The 16,849-nt window shown below is 37.0% G+C and overlaps 1 protein-coding gene across 1 annotated transcript; it reads left to right on the forward strand.

Annotated features, from left to right (window-relative positions):
- Window positions 1-6,440: 6,440 nt before the first annotated feature.
- On the forward strand, window positions 6,441-6,953 carry LOC149080229 (uncharacterized). The gene has a single exon (XM_089238619.1). It carries the CDS (start codon window positions 6,441-6,443, stop codon window positions 6,951-6,953), a length of 513 nt encoding a protein of 170 aa, XP_089094745.1.
- The last annotated feature ends 9,896 nt before the right edge of the window (window positions 6,954-16,849 follow it).

Genomic DNA, 16,849 nt, shown 5'->3' on the forward strand with positions numbered 1-16,849 from the left:
AATATATCACCTAAAATCTGTGCACCGGCCAAAGTCGAGAAACAATCCCTCAAGTCAACGAGCGAGCGAAGGGAAAAGAATGATATCTAGAGCTATATAGTGTTTGTTGTATATGTGTATTTGGATCAGCGATAAATTGCCAAGGATAGCCAACCAGCATCGATTATCGGAGCCTTACATAGAAGTAAGTTTCTAGTAGTGAAGCACATCACAAACAGGCATGTGGTGGGTCGGTGGGCAGTGGCTCCAGGGGTGGGAATCCGGACACATGTCGAGTAGGGCAACTGACAAGCCATCAATTTCGGGGCAAGGGGCCCCCTTTATATTCTCGTGCGTTGAGTGGAGAAGAGAGAGAGAATTTCCGCTAAACACAACGAATGAGAAAATCGCTGAGCCACCCTCTTTCACTCACAATGTACCCCCTTGTGAAAGCATAACGTTTTTAGGGCCGACGAAAGAGAAGAGTTCCACACCCTCCACAACGTAATAGAGAGGTGCCACGGATGGTGTATGAGTGACAAAGGAATATTCTATCTTCTGCGGATAATGCATACATACAAGAACAAAACCTTATTTCCTTCGACGTTATTGGGCTTGGAAACGCTTCCAGCGGAAACATCAGTCAACGGCAAGACAACTTACAAAATTGATCTGCTTCGGCAACAACGAAGAAAAAATTTATCAAAAAAAAAAAACCATTCTTACAACTAACGGTTATTTTATAGATTATTTCATCAGTTGAGATTGTCATTAAGGACACTGAATCTGACGGTATAACAACGTTGGTATAAAATTAAAGCATAGGCCTATATCTTTAGTAGTCCTACAATGCATTATACTTATGAATACCACTTTTCCGATCTTTTTTCGAAAAATAAAGTAAGTAGGCTACACACAGAGTGATACCTTGGCTAACGAAGATGATTTGTTCCGGAATCACGTTCTTTAGCCGAACCACAATTTCTCATAGGGTTCTATGGAAAATCGTTCGATTCGTTCCGGGCAGGCTACTGCCAGAAATTTAAAGAAAAAGTTTTTAAAACGCCAAGAAAAGGCCTATGAAAAAGACAAGAACGGATCAAAGGCTAAAATGAACAGCTTCAAAATTGAATAAATGAGACGAGATTCTGAAGATATTTTTGTTTCACACTATGTGCACTACCATTAAGCCTACTAGTTTTAGTCTACTAAGGGCGGTATTCACCGACATGGTTTAAACCTGTAATTACAATTTTTGGATAAGAGATCAACATAGATTGGTTAAAACCCCGAATTTAACCAATCCCTGTCGATCTCTTATCAAAAAATTGTGACTATAGTTTAAACCATGTCGGCGAATACCGCCCTTAAGCAAGTGTTGATACACGCAGTCGAGTTCGTAGATGTCTTCATCCATTTGTGATTTGGTGAGCTCTTATAATGTCAGTTTGATGTGCTGAAAGAACGCTAGCTCTGAAAATATAGGCTCCTTCTTTTCAATGCATGTTGTAGCTAAATTTTTCATTTTGCATGAAATGGTTCAAAAACTTGCAGAAAGAGAAGTGAAGGTATATCTGGAAAAAAATTCTGAGGTGGATATGAGTTAATCGGACTCAAGAGAGTGGCAGCAATTCTGATGATTGTCACTAAAATTCAGCTCACAATGCGGCTGTTTTATGTTAAAGTCTTCATTCATATCAATGAAAATTTTCGTTAACTGAATCCGCATTCGTTAGCCGAGGCTGAAAAATTATGAATAAAATCTTCGTTTGCCGAAAAATTCGTAAGCCGCTCGAGGCTTTAGTTAACCGAGATATCATTGTAGTTATAATCGTTCAGATCCTGACAATATGACACAAACATTAAGCATTAGCATATGATTTATAATTTTTAGTGACAATTCTTTCCCAATTGACTCAACAATCGTCTGCGCTTTGAGCCATTAGTACAATATTTTTGCATTGAATATTGTATATAGGGCTACAGTAGGCCTATAATCCATTTAAAACTTTGTGCCATTTCTTCGACTTTTTCCAATTAATATGAGTACTATTGTTATATGCTTATGCGATCTATAAAATCAAACTACATACCGGATACGCGGCTTAAATTTTTTTTCAATAATGCAGTATGTAAAAGTAAATAATGCGAGCTTATTTTGAAATTTGTATAAAGCCGTCACCTCCATCTTTCTTAGAAAAAAATGGGATTCGCAAACATAAAGTAGGGAAAGAAAGAAAAATCCGGGGTGTGGATGTGTCGAATTAATTTTAAGGGAGTAAATCGGAAAGTCGCTATCAATTGAAACATTTTTTGGCATCATTAGCGTAGGCTGATGACTGTTCATAAATCACGCTGATTCGCCGCGCGTTGCGAGCAGAACGGAACGAGAAATAAATAACATTCCACGAATTTTCAAAAAGATTGTCTCCAACAACAATGGAAATTTTTTTTTTTGCACGAAGCATTTGCATGCATTATGTAAAAGGAATGATTGGTGGAGCAAGGCGCAAGATTTGCTTCAAGGAAGAGGTAGTAAGTAGGTAGGTATCGCGCTACGAAAGAAAGACACGTGATGCATCGAAGTAGGAGGGAGTCCTCACGCGTTCGTTTGCTGCAAAGAAGCACCACTATCTACTTCGTGCCATAAATCACGGCTCAATTATTCGCAACAAATTATCGGCGCTTTATATCCTCCTAGAAACATCTCTTCGCCGCATCCGGAATTTATGAAGTCGAAAGAACTTCAACGGTGAACAAAAAAAAGTATAAAAATACGGCAATTCTATTTTCGTTTTTAGAATATTCGTTTTTATTTATTTTTTTGCTTACTCGGATATTGGATGGCACTAATAAATGATGACTGCTTTTAGATCATTATTTGATTTACGTTCAAATAAATAGAGCTAAATGTCGAGAGTAAAAATGTTTTCGAACTCGAAGAACTGATATAGATAAAGTGAGATTGATGTCTAATACGTAAAATAAATGTTACTCACGCTTTGCCCTGCTACTCCTACGAAATGAAAAAAACATATTTGAAAATACTGGCTTACATAAATTTTAAACATATAACTGCAGTTTTCTGTAATGATTATAGATCCATAAGAAATAGTCCACATTAGGACTTATACATGCAACTAAATTGATGTTTTTACTTCTGCTAAAGAACGTTTAGTAGACCTAATACGAAAATTTGGTTACATTCGCAAGAATTTAATCCATGCGCGTATTGGTTGCACTTTTCAAGTTTTATTAATGAACTTTTGTGTAAAACTTCTTTGTATAAACCAATTCTATTCCACGTGCCACAAAGACGAAAAACGTTTGCGGAAAAAACAGACGAGAATTGTGTAGTAACTCTGCCTAAGACCGGGATTACACTATAAAAGTCCTTTTATAAAACTTGAAAAATGCCACCAATAAGGTCACCGGTCGCATTTTCTAGAATGTAACCAATAAGATTATCGGTTGCATTTGCACAAGGGTAACCTATGAGCTTTATTGGTTGGATTTTTCAAGTTTTATAAAAGCACTTTTACAACACTTTTATAAAACTTGAAAATGCAACCAATAAGTGTATCGGTTACATTTTCTCGAATGTAACCAATAGGCATATAATTGTTTTTCCTCAATTTGCGTTAAAGATCTCTTTTAACTATTACAGTGTAATGCCGGTCTAAAAGTGACTGTTTTATGGGGCCTCGCTTAATTATTTTGTACTAAAATCATCTTGAGTTAGGACAGCCTTGAGGGAAACCTCTATTGCTAGTATTTAGACTAGAGACTTAGTCAGCCCTATTTCATGTGCCGGAGCTTTTTCGTAGCTTCATCTCCTATCATCATACGCTGACACAGTAGTATTGAATGTCTAAAGAGGGATTTTCCTAGGAGCAGGCTCTTCTGCCCCGCGTGAACCAAATAGGACCATTTCGCGTCGGCAGAAACGTGTAACTTTATCACGCTACGCCTTTGTGTTTTCCTAGCGTATGTCCCTCAGCTCAGGCAAAACCTTCTATAGCAGAAAGCCTCCGGGGAAGCTCGTGACGTCACTAAAGTCATCCACATTTAACCTATAGTCATTGAATATACTGCAAAAAAAGGTAAAGGTTTCGCATACGTCAGCCTGCTATATCCAATGGCTACAGAGGAAATGAATTACTCCAGTGACGTCAAAGCTTCGCGCGAAAGCTTTCTGCTATAGAAGGTGTTGGCTCAGGCAGCACCTCCAAGAGATGGAAGGCCTCGGCACTGGTTACCATAAACGTCATTCAGACTACCTAGCAAGTTTGCCACATCTTGAAACACACAGCATCCTATTTCGTTTCTTCTGTGGCGTCGCCGCCGACACGAGTGGGAAAAAAAAGGCACTTCCTCAGAGCAATGATTGATGTACGCGCTCAAAGCACCATCATGTGATTATTCGTGTTATCACGCAGTTGAATATTCTCGCCCACGCAAAAGCGAAATCATGGCGGACGTTGCAGCGGTAAAGATATCACCGTACAATTTCGCCGATCCTACACTGTGGTTCCTGATGTGCGAATCAACTTTCGAACTGGGGATTCCGAAACCGGTAACGGACAGTCGCACAAAATTCAACTACATAGTGGCCCATCTACCACCGGAAGCAGCTTCCATCATCCGCGATGTCATCACGAATCGTCACAGCAACAGATACGGAAACTTCTCACTGGGGAGCAACTCGGTGATCGTCGCCCAAGTGAACTTTTGCGCGTCATGCTGCGTCGCGCGGAATCACACAGCGTTCCGGACGAGCTCATGTTGGAACTGTTTCTTCAGCATTTGCCGACATCTGTGCAATCCATCCTGGCTGCGGTCACACCACTAACGTTGGACAAAGCGGCCGAAATCGCCGATCGCGTCATGGACGTAGGACAAGTGGTAAGTTCTAACTCTTCCGCGAATTCCATCGAGGAACGTTTGTTGTCGGAAATTGAAAAGCTCCATCTGCGAATCGACGAAATTTCCCGAGGGCGAAGTCGTAGCCCGTACCGAAATCGCTACCCGCGACAGCGTAGCAGATCGAAAAATCGCGACGAGTGTTGGTATCATCAACGATTCGGCACCGATACCAAGAAATGTGTCGCTCCCTGCAAATATTCAGGAAACGAACTCAGCAAAGAGTACAGGCGACTTGCTCTTTGCCACCTACTTTCACGTCGCCTGTTTGCGAAAGACATGAAAACGAATCTATCTTTCCTCGTTGATACGGGCAGTGATGTTTCGATCTTGCCGGCAAGCCTTTCTCAGCGCAAGCAATGGCCTGTTCAAGCGTTCGCAGCCGCGAATTCATCATCTATCGAGGTGTACGGCCAACGTATTCTTTCCGTGGATTTCGGCTTGAGACGACATTTTTCCTGGCCATTTTACATCGCCAATGTGTCAACGCCTATACTGGGTGCGGACTTCCTTCATTATTTCGACTTAGTCCCGGACCTTCGTAACAAGTTCCTACGTGACTTGAAAACGAAATTGAAAAGTCCCGGACGCGTCTCAAACGCAACGTGCATTCATTCGGTGAAAACGATTACCGGTGACTCTGTGCATCACAAGCTGATTTCTGAATTCCCGGAGATCATTAAACAAGTGATCCAAAAGTCAAAGATCCAAACTAGTTGTCCAAAAGTCAAAACAAATGGTCCGCGTACGACCGAGAACTGTTTGCAATTTATTCATCTATAAAAAAAATTCAAGCACATGCTCGAAGGCAGGGAATTCATTATCTACACAGATCAGGGGCCCCTGATTTATGCCTTCAAGCAGAATCCAAACAAATGTTCGCCGCGACAGCTTCGTCATTTGGACTTGATATTCCAGTATTCAACCGATATCCGTCACGTCCAAGGCTCTCAAAATTATGTCGCAGATACACTGTTAAGAATCGAAATCGACGCAATAACTGGTTCTAAGGGCATTAATTTCAAAGAATTTGGGGAATTTCAATCAAGCGACCCGGAACTGAAAGAAATTTTGAAGGGTAACAACAAATCTCTACAGCTGGAACTGAAGCCATGTCATCTAACAGATGATGAATTATGGTGTGACATTTCAACTGGCTCACCCAGACCTTTCGTTCCAGACTCGTATTGAAAGTTGATTTTTGACCACCTTCACAATCTATCGCATCTCGGAATTGCTGTAACAAAAAACCTCATTTGCTCACGATATGTGTGGCCAAACATGAACAAAAACATCACAGCTTGGGTACGCTGTTGCCAGCGATCGAAAATCCAGAAGCACACAAAAGCACCTCTGAGCACCTTCGCACTTCCCGATGCTCGTTTTGCCCATGTGCACATTGACATTATAGGCCCTTATCCACCATCAAACGGAAATATCAACTGTCTCACCATGATAGACAGATTTACAAGATGGCCCGAAGTAACACCGATACCGGACATACGCGCCGAAACCATCTGCAAAGCATTTTTTGATTCATGGATAAGACGTCAACTCAATTTGGATCTCATCTCTTCCAGCAGCTCGCAGCACTACTAGGAACAGATCGCATACGAACCACTGCATACCATCCAATTGTCAATGGTCTGGTCGAGCGATTTCATCGCACCATAAAAAGTGCCATCATTGCTCACGACAATACCAAATGGTCAGAATCGCTTCCTATAGTCCTCCTGGGTCTACGATCCGCTTTCAAGGAGGATCTTCAAGCTACCTGTGCCGAACTGGTGTATGGGACTACTATTAGATTGCCATCTGACCTACTTTCAGATAAGATGTCCAAATCTGCACCAGACGGTACCTATGCATCAAAGCTGTCTTCGCTCATGAGGAATTTATCACCCGTTTCTCCATCTCATAAGAATACTTTCAAGATTTATGTTCATCCTTCCTTAAAATCTTGTTCTCATGTGGTCTTACGCGTAGACAAAGTTCGACGTGCATTAAGCGCACCATATCATGTAGTGCAAAGGACCGACAAAGTTTTGTAATCAAAGCAAATGGTAAATCTATCTCAGAATCTATTGACAGAGTCAAACCTGCATTCACCATGGATGACAGAAAACCACCTGCAGTCACCGAACTACCAAATGATATCAGTTCTAAACAGGACTCCAAAAGTCCAGTGTCAACCACCGAAAAAACAGTAACAACTCGTTATGGACGAAGAGTTCAGTTTCCAGAACGATTTGTTTCGTATTTTTGATTGCATATGTTTTTACACGCATTTATATTCTTGTATTTTATGTCTTTACATTTTCGCATATGTGTTTATATTATTTTCGCATTTCTCGCATAAGTGTTAATTTACATTATTTTTTTTTTTCAAATCCTTGCAAATATGTGTTTACATCGTATACATTCGTATTTTTCGATGATTGATGTACGCGCTATTCGTGTTATCACACAGTTCGTTTCTCGTCCTGTACATAGTATGTTGTGTAAATAAAGTCCGTCCTTTAGTGTAAGTTAAAAACGCACGTCTCTGTCTTGAAACTACACGCAACCGTCTAATAATACAATCGATGCCTCTCATAATTCCCGATACTTCTTATTTTGGCGTAGAATCTTCCTGATTGGCTCACAAATACCGCATAGTGATTGGATGTGAGGCATAGAGATCGCCAATTCTGAGCCCGATCACTTCTTTTCCTTACAACGATGATACTGGCACGAGCAGGGAATTTTTTTTCCTGAATATTTCTGAGGGAAATATGGACTACTTACTGACGTCACAAGCAGAGTGCGGAGGCCTTCTATCTTTAGGAGGTGCTGTCTCAGGGTGGCTATATAGTATGTGGCCCTGGCATCTCAGCTACTCTGTCATCTGTAGCTCCGGTTTGAAAGGAAGCGAAAGAAAACACAACGAAGGTGAAGAGAAGATCCACGAATGCGTGGCACACGATGCATTTGACTCCTCCAGAAGCAGCGGTCAATCACGACCGACGTAATGCACTGTCGTGAGGCGTGTTGCGCTCTGTAGGAAAACAGTCGTACGTCTTTTCTTATTGGTGGGTGGACGGCGTGCCGAGCCGGACGATTCACGTTGCACGCGGCAAAAGAGACTTGGTCCTAGGAAAACCCAGCTTAACGTGTCACTTGATCCGTCAAAATCGAGTTAAAAAGATGGTGATAGTTATCAACTACATGCATGCTTCAATTAGTTTCTCTGCACAAAATAATATAATCATTCAATTCACTAATGATGAACTTACTGTAATCTCATGTGTATTCTACAAATAAACACATATAAAATAAGATATGATGGATATTTTTATTTGTAGGAAGTCTTAAACAGGCATTTTTTTTTTCAATTATGCTAATCTTTGCCTTTTCCTGTCTCGCAATCTAATTGAATAAATGAGCTTATATAAACCAACGCTGAATGCCAGATGTTTCATCAACTCAGACAGCATCTCATTTTCGGTCAGTTCCATAGAAGTTCTCATTTTCGGCCATAAGCCTTATTGGGCGTATCCCTGATGTTTTAACTAAGCAGTTTATGGACTTCAAAACTTCTTTCTCAAGTCATGAAGAGTAAGATAGAATGAAGGAAAAAAGAAATTCTCTCACTCAATTTATTTGCCCACTAGGGACCGACATTAGATTACGTAATTAAAATAAAGGTTAGATTACTTTTGTAGTTGTATCATAAATTAAATACGTATAAGCTCATCGATTTTTTATCAATATTTTATCCAACGCCGACAAAAAAAAGCAAGTCACGCAATAGCAAAGGAAGAAGACGAAGTTTCAAGAGAAAATCTGAGAAATTCATCACCATCCAGGCAAGTAGTACAAGAGCATGTCGTTTTACCCTTTATTTCATCTTAGTGTATTTGTTCTTTCAATTGCTCTTTGTATTCCAATGTTATTTTTGCTGTCAAGATCATTCTGATTACCTCTTTATGAGAAAGCTAGTAATGTGTACACCATGGTTAATTGGTGAGCGGTGAACTCGTTCATCAACGTCCTTGCTTTTTTTTTCTTTTTTAGTAAATGGAAATGTTTTCTTACAATCGTCTTATTGTTGCTGGAACTATACTCATGGGCCCGTTGTTTGTTCAGGTGCAAAGCATAAAAGGGGCCTATCATTCCAAGCACCCGACAGCAAACGCCTGGAAACAAAACGCGAACCATTAATCATGCACGAATAGGGTGGTGAAGTTTCCTAATAAACTAAGGAAAGAAAGAGAACGAGCTTCGAGAACCACACTGGATAATTAATTAGATGAATGTGAAGTGCACGGGTAACGTCGAATTCCGGTACTCGCTCCAATGAAAATATGTAGCCTACTCATACACACTTTCATGTGGATATATAAGATATATTTATTTTATTTATTTTATTTGCATATACGTGTATAAATACGTAGGTTATGCACGTATTTACAGCTGTTTCTATTATTTTTCCCTTTAAAAAAAGACACAATCTCTGTTTCTGTTTCATGCATCATTAAAAAGTTCTTGAAAAAATCGCAAAAGACTTCCATCGATGAAATATCATTGCATTCGACTAAACGAGATCTTCAAACATCGTCATTCTTTTATCTGCACCGAATATTTCTAAAGATAGGCGTAAAAGCATTCAAAATGACATGTTTTTGTGGCATGAAATTAAGGTAAACTTATCACGTCTTACATTTTACATTTACGTCAAAGTCATCACTTACAAACTGAAACTCCAAAAACCAGTTCAATAAATTTTAAGTATATAGTTTTAAAATCCCCCAACAACGAGAAAATAAAACCGAAAAATGATCGCGTTACTTCCTTTAAATTACCTAAACTTCCATATTTTCTTTGTTTTCACTAATATACCAACAGAAATAAATGTAGGCCTGTATACGAAATTATACAATATTGATTCGAAATTTTTCTTCAAGACAAACATTGTGCATTCACCATTTAAAAATAGTAGACTTTTTTTTTACATGGGGAGGGGGAATGGATATTTAATCTAGTAATTTTGAATCGATAAATTATTTTTAAATTCAGTATCATTTATTTGTATTTGGATTTGTTCTAGCTTCTATGTAGTTAGGAACCGCTGCGTTTGTAAATTTTTCAAGAACATTATTCCAATAAAAAATATTTTACAAAAACTTAGTTATTATTATTTTAATGTAGTTGCTTGAGCAAATATTGCTACAGATAATAGTGTAATATTTTGAATCGGTCTATATTTCCATTACAGGGTTGATGCTCCAAGCTCAAACGAATAAAAGAGGATTGAAAGAAGAGAACAGAAACCGTCTATCATTAGCGATGAGCCAATCACTGTTTTCAGACGCAAGTGAATTACAAGCCGATCTGAAAATATGACGCTAAAAAAAAGGCGGATAAACGATAAAAAGATAGAAAATAAGCAGCAACCCAACATTAAGTTGTAGTGATCGGTCAATCGTAGGAGCATAGTGCTTTATATGATCTTATCAAGAGGACATATTCTCTATACCCCACCCATCTTCGAAGTCACGATGCTCCAAAGTCCGATAGCCAATCGCTCTCGATTGTCTCCCCCCTTGAACCATAACGTGATCTAATAAGCAGGGGGGAGTAGTGAAATTACAGGCACAAGTAAAGCTATATATCACTATAAAAGTCCCCCTCCCCATCTTCAAATGGATTCGCAGGTTCGATTGCGAATTCGACAACTTCGAAATGACATTATCATTTGTGATAGCCCAATTCGGTAATGACTCCCAAGTGGAGATATCATCAGCAAAAGGGTCTGAGTAGCAAGTGGCATATTATTATGGAAGCCTCTCTTCCATAGAGGAGAAACATTCCTCTCTCTTTTTTTCACAATAACTTTGGCTTCAGTAAAAAAAATACTGATGTGCACTGGCTATATAAGAATCGAATAAATGAAATCTTATCAATCTTTTGTCATGCAAAATACTGATGCTGCTAAAATTTCGTAAGATCAATGCTGTGCATTTAAGCGGGATTTTTTTCCTTTGTGTATCAAGAAATGAGAGTGTAAAATTTAGCTATCATTGGGAAATCCCACACACACACACTCACACCATATATATATATATATACTTTATATTTTTACAAAACCAAATATTTTGAACAGGTACTTTTCACAACAAAATTATTAACATTTTCCAACCAGTTTTTTGCTTCAATAGTTATTTGCTTCGAATCTCAACCAGACCATAGGTAACAGCTGCTTCGAATTAGATAAGTCTTAATTATGAAAAAGGGAATAAGGAATGGGGATAATTCAACATTTTACACACCCTCTTGAACATTTCCGTTTTCTTTGACAAGTTTTGATAAAAAAAACTCTGTTGCATAAGTTTATGCGTGAAGTAATTCGCTGCATTTAGTGTTTGGGTGTTTTCTGCAAATATAGAAGTTTGTTTTTCTTTCATAATACAGTGAAAACTCGCTTCAACGATACTCGATATAACGATAATCCCTCTATAATGATATTTTTTCTTTGTCCACAGAGTATCGTTTTACGAGGTTTCACCGTAAATATAAATTATTCCCAAATTTCGAAATGAGTTTGTAAAACCAAACCACACAATATTTATCAGTATTTAGAAGAAAGAAATAGATGTGAATCATTTAAATTGTTCATAAAAATTGGTGATTTACTCATTGAGCCATTGAAAAACATTAGGCCTACTATTTGATGATTCTGATTGCATTTATAAAATACGCCACAGCATATTTGATACCGAACTTTAGTAAGGAATAGTTTTGGAAGGATTAACTGCAATAGAGGCAGACAAAATAGTTGACATTTCATGATATCTGTAAGGTTCTGAAACATAATTTCTGTTAATAAAATACTAAAGGCCTTGCATATAAATTACATCCCCAGAAAAATTATGCAAATGTTATTCAATGTAACTGAGAATTGTTTTTCCACCCGACCCTCTCAGGAAATTTATTGAAGATAAATTAAAATATATAATTTTATAAGAAGTAAAGCTGCAATACGATCATATAATTTCGATCAGTTAGTTTTCAGTTATTAAAAACATTGAAATCTATAATGAAACTGAAATTGGACTAAAACTAGTTTTTTGAATATTTTAGAGCATCATGTTTGCATATTTAAATTCTAGTTTAAGTTCAATTAAACTGTGTACAACTAGTTTTATTCGGCAGAATAAGATTGTGAAAGTATCAATTAGAAAAGATAATTAGATACGAAAATAAAACCATTTACGAAATGCTTTGGATAGGCCTATTTATTCAGTTTGCTTTTTTTAAAGAAAAAATCTTTATTTATATCATTTATTCTCTTGGCAAATAATTATTAGTTTTCGTTTCAAATATAATATTTCTACTGGGGATATTTTAGAGAACCCATTTTTTTATTAGGCCTACTATTATTATTTGTGTCCCGTTTTTATTCAAAGATCCTTTTGAAAGCTCACGGTTTCTCTAACAAATAAGTATGTCTGTGAAGTTCACGAACTAGCTGCGCGGGTACTTCTTACGGTGGGCATTAACTTGTCACGAAAATATTAAGGCGTGATGATGGAATGTGTGAAGATACGGATATTTATCGAAAAAAGAATGCTCGTTTCATTTTTTTCCCATTTCTCATTTCCGCGGATGCATTAGATGATAATTGAACATGTATGAGGTCAACTAACTATTTTGCTTCAAGATATCACGCAGCTTCTGCCTCTGAGATAAGAGTAGAGCCTGATTTGAGCTTATTGTGTGCACGCTATTACTATACGATAAACCTTGAAGTTAGCTTTGTTAAAGCTACTGTAATTGTTAAGAAAAATCTTACTTTACTTTATCAAGCGCTATCACATCTTACTATAACCTTTTAGACCCTGCATGCAAAAATGTGTAAGTGGCTTTTTCTCACTGTAGAAATATTTTGTTTACCTCGGAGAGTGAAGCGCTGGTTTAAAGGATTGTGTAAGTTCTGAGTTGCATTTAAAGCTGCACTTTCAGGGGTTTTTAAGATGGCTTCCAGGAGAAAGTGCCTTCGGAAAAAGTAATTTATTACATAAAATTTAGCAATAATTTTTTTTTTTTTAAATTGCATGTGAAGAGGAGTCTTGCATCATTTTAGCTGAAAATGTTTGAACGAAGTTAATTATTTCTTCACAAAAAAATTGAAAATTTGAAAAATAAAGATTTGATGACATTTATGTTTTAATGCATTTTTTGAGTATCAAAAATTCAAAAAAATCTTAAAAATTCCAAAAACTGAATGCTCGGGTCTCAAAGGGATACAGTATATTGCTTATAACAATAAATCAATGCGTTAAAAATAGGAACATAATATTTGAAACAGAAACTGATAATTATTTGCTATAAAAAGAAATAATATAGCCTAAATAAATAATAATAATAATAGAGAAATGCGGTTGGTTATATTAATACAAGAATTCTTAACCTATGGGTCTCGGCCCAAACTTGGGTCTCAGGGGCTTCCGAGATGACTCGTTCAAATCCACTAACAGCCCGGGGTTAGTTGCCAAGGGTTTAGTTGCCATGGGTTAGTTAGCTAGGGCTATTGGGCTATGAATAATGCCCCTTCTGGTTCACAGGGGCTTCGGGGAAGGGTAGTACGAATCAGAGACGCCGATATGAAGAAAACATTGAGGGGGCTGAAAGTTGCCAGTCGTCTCGTCAATACGGGTCTCAAGTCCGTATGTAGGAAGGGGGAGGGGAACGTTGCATTTCGTATTCATTAATGTTTGGGGATGGATCACAAAATTTTGCTATGGATCACAAAATTCATTGGGGGACTGAAATAGCCGCAGCTCCCAGGTTCTGGAGCCAAAGGTACAAATCCACTTCCAGCAAAGGATTCTTAAGCTATGGATCACGACCCAAACTTATTAACAGGTGCTTCTGAGATGAGTCGTAGGAATTCACTTACTGTCCTGTTATAAATGCACTTATTTCGGCACTGGTTTCACTAATTTCGAAGTGCAAACAGTACCATGAGTCACAAAGTTGATCTCGTTGTTGAGTTTGAGTTGTGGCTGAAAAAGGTTAAAAACCCTTGCATCAGTGTATCTTCTAATATAGGCCTACAGGTGGATCAAAAAATCTTACTCATTAGCATTTCTGACAACTTTATTGGTTCAGAAATCGGAGATTTTCATTTCAAGAGTTTTGACGGGATAACGAAACGTAAAACGCTATTAATCAACTTTTATGTATACAATATATAAAAATGTGCTAGATGGTTTTTTAATACAAAAATTTTGAAGATACTGTAGTTGGTTTGATACATTCGTTGCGTGAATAAAACTGTGGGAGTGTTATTTTTCTTGATTCTATATTCTATTTTGTTTTCTGTATCAAAGGCTATAAAATTTTCCAAATCCCAAATATTTTATCTAGCTATTTATTACGCAAATATTCGCACAGTCTTAACACACTTACACTACACCTGGCACAGCAGTTCCAAACCTGTGTTCTACGTGTGTACTTCCCAGGGGCTCCGGGGCAGTTGTAAGAAAATAAAATAAATCAGTGCATTGAGTGATTGAATGAATAAAAAGACCAAAAGGGCATAAGAGGAGACAGAGTAAAATCAAAAAAGTTATAGATACGCACATTCAGCAGTGAATTAAGTATGACTCAGGATGTGAATAATAATTCTCGTTGACAAACACTGACATTGTCAATATCTACATTCAAAACTACTCATATGTATTCTACACATTCAAAACTACTCATATGTATTCTACACATTCAAAACTACTCATATGTATTCTACACATTCAAAACTACTCATATGTATTCTACATTCAAAACTATTCATATGTATTCTACATTCAAAACTATTCATATGTATTCTACATTAAAATACTTTACATCAATTTCTACGGGTGCATTTTTCTTCTAACTATTTCCATGTTATACTACAATCAGCACTCATACACAATATTGATCCTGCACACATTTAGACATAAGTGCATATGCATCCGCAAACATGTCACATGAAATGCAAGTTTCAGGTTTTATCATCGTTTAATCAACTGAAATAATAGAAAAACATAATAATGTTATTCCATAGTCCCTGCTCTTCCTATGTATAGGCTATGGGATGGACTGAATAAACTGATGACTGCTAGCTGCTATTATTATCATGTATAAATGGGTATGCTCACCCTTTCGTGATGGGTAGAGAACTGGTGCTAACTGAAATCTTATAAAACATATGTGTGCACATCTAGAAACATTTGGACGTCAACCATAGTCATTTTAATCTACTCTACGAAAATGAACTACGTGGAAAAAATTTATGGGGGTTTTTGTGTGTGCTAGATAGAGTTTTTAAGCATCTCCTCATTCATTTCCGGATTTGTTTGTAACAGGAAAGCAAAACCATCTTTCAGTAGAGCCTAATCCTTAAAATAACAAGAATAACCACCAAAGAAAAAACTGTTGAAGTCAGCAGTCATATATCTCTCTGACAGGTAAAGCCGTCGCAATAAATAGACAGTGCGCGCAAATAGAGACGAGAGAGAGAGAGAGAGTAATACCCGGAAAACAGCGAGAAAACCATATGTGCTTAATCCTTCTTTACAGACGGGCAAGTTTATAAGCTGAAACCGAAAGAAATGATATGTTTCAAATAGTTTTACGAAATATTATGTATCTTATTCTCTTACAACTTTTGAAACCGAATAGAACATATAAAAAAAAATCGCTTTCGACATAGTAAATTCGCGCTAAAAACCCCGAAGATTTGAAACATTGGTTGAAATAGATTCACTCAAAATATTCAATTGTATTTAAAAAATTCTTAAATTTTTATATTGAGCTAGAACATTTATTTCATACTGGGGTTTTAACCTAGGGGTGGCGACCCAAACTTGGGTCATACAAAATTCTCAGATGGGTCGTACTACTCCACATACAATCTGGTTAAACATCTATTTGTAGCTGTGCCACTAATTTAAGGGGCCTTCTTAACGGTTTGTGCTGGGGACCCGAATATTATTTGAGGTTCTCTAGAGAAATTTGAGGAAAGTTTGTGTTCAAAAATTTATAACATTATTGTAGAATGCAAAGGAATGCTGAAAGATATCTGTACAAAATATATATACCCCAAATAAAAATTCATAGAATTTATAAGAATTTGAAATTGATAAAAGAAATACATAATTCCAGAATGAGTAAAAACATTTCCTTAGTGAAAAGCTAATGCAAGAATTGATGAAAATATTGCAAGAATTAATAAAAGAAATAATTGCAAAAATCGAAAATTAATGAAAGAGACAATTGCGAAAAATGAAAATTAATGAGAGAAATAATTGAGAAAATTGAAAATTAATGAGAAAAATAATTGCGAAAATTAATAAAAATTCAGAGTTGGCGAAAAAAATAATTCCAGAATTAACGAGAAAAATAATTCTAGAATTCGTGGAAGTTTTTAATAATGTTTGGGGCCACTGTTTGATTCAGGATTCTGGCTGAGGACCCGTTGGTCAATCTGTTAAAATGTCACTGTCTGGTTGTAAAAAATTATAAAAACAAGAATTTTTATTATTTTTAGGAATATTTACTAAGCGTTTTTAAATTCGAATAGATCCATGGGTAGTTAAGTTTATCCTGTTGTTGATTTTGGGGGTCATGGCTAAAAAAGGTTAAGAACCCCTAATTTAATACAATCATGCCACGTTTGATTTTCGTGTATATTTCATGACACATTACATTTTCACTCTATATTTATATGATCAGTTACATCTTTGTTTTTATAATTGCAAGAAAGACGAAAAGTGCAATAATTTCAACGAGAAAATATTTTTTTCGAAAACCTATTTCTATATAATGCAACCATCAAGTGACACCGAATCCATCGAGTGTTTTTAGAATCATCACCTGGACGAGAAGTTTTCGTCACGCCCATTATGTGTATAAGAGCTCA

Source organism: Pholcus phalangioides, unplaced genomic scaffold, assembly GCF_987345545.1.
Source record: "Pholcus phalangioides strain wild (caught in Gottingen) unplaced genomic scaffold, Ppha-v1.0 ptg000011l_1, whole genome shotgun sequence".
In the NCBI taxonomy this organism is placed as follows: Eukaryota; Metazoa; Arthropoda; class Arachnida; order Araneae; family Pholcidae; genus Pholcus; species Pholcus phalangioides.

What these genes read in the sequence shown, in the direction of transcription:
- LOC149080229 (XM_089238619.1), top strand. Translation starts at nt 6,441, where the DNA reads ATGGATAAGACGTCAACTCAATTTGGATCTCATCTCTTCCAGCAGCTC.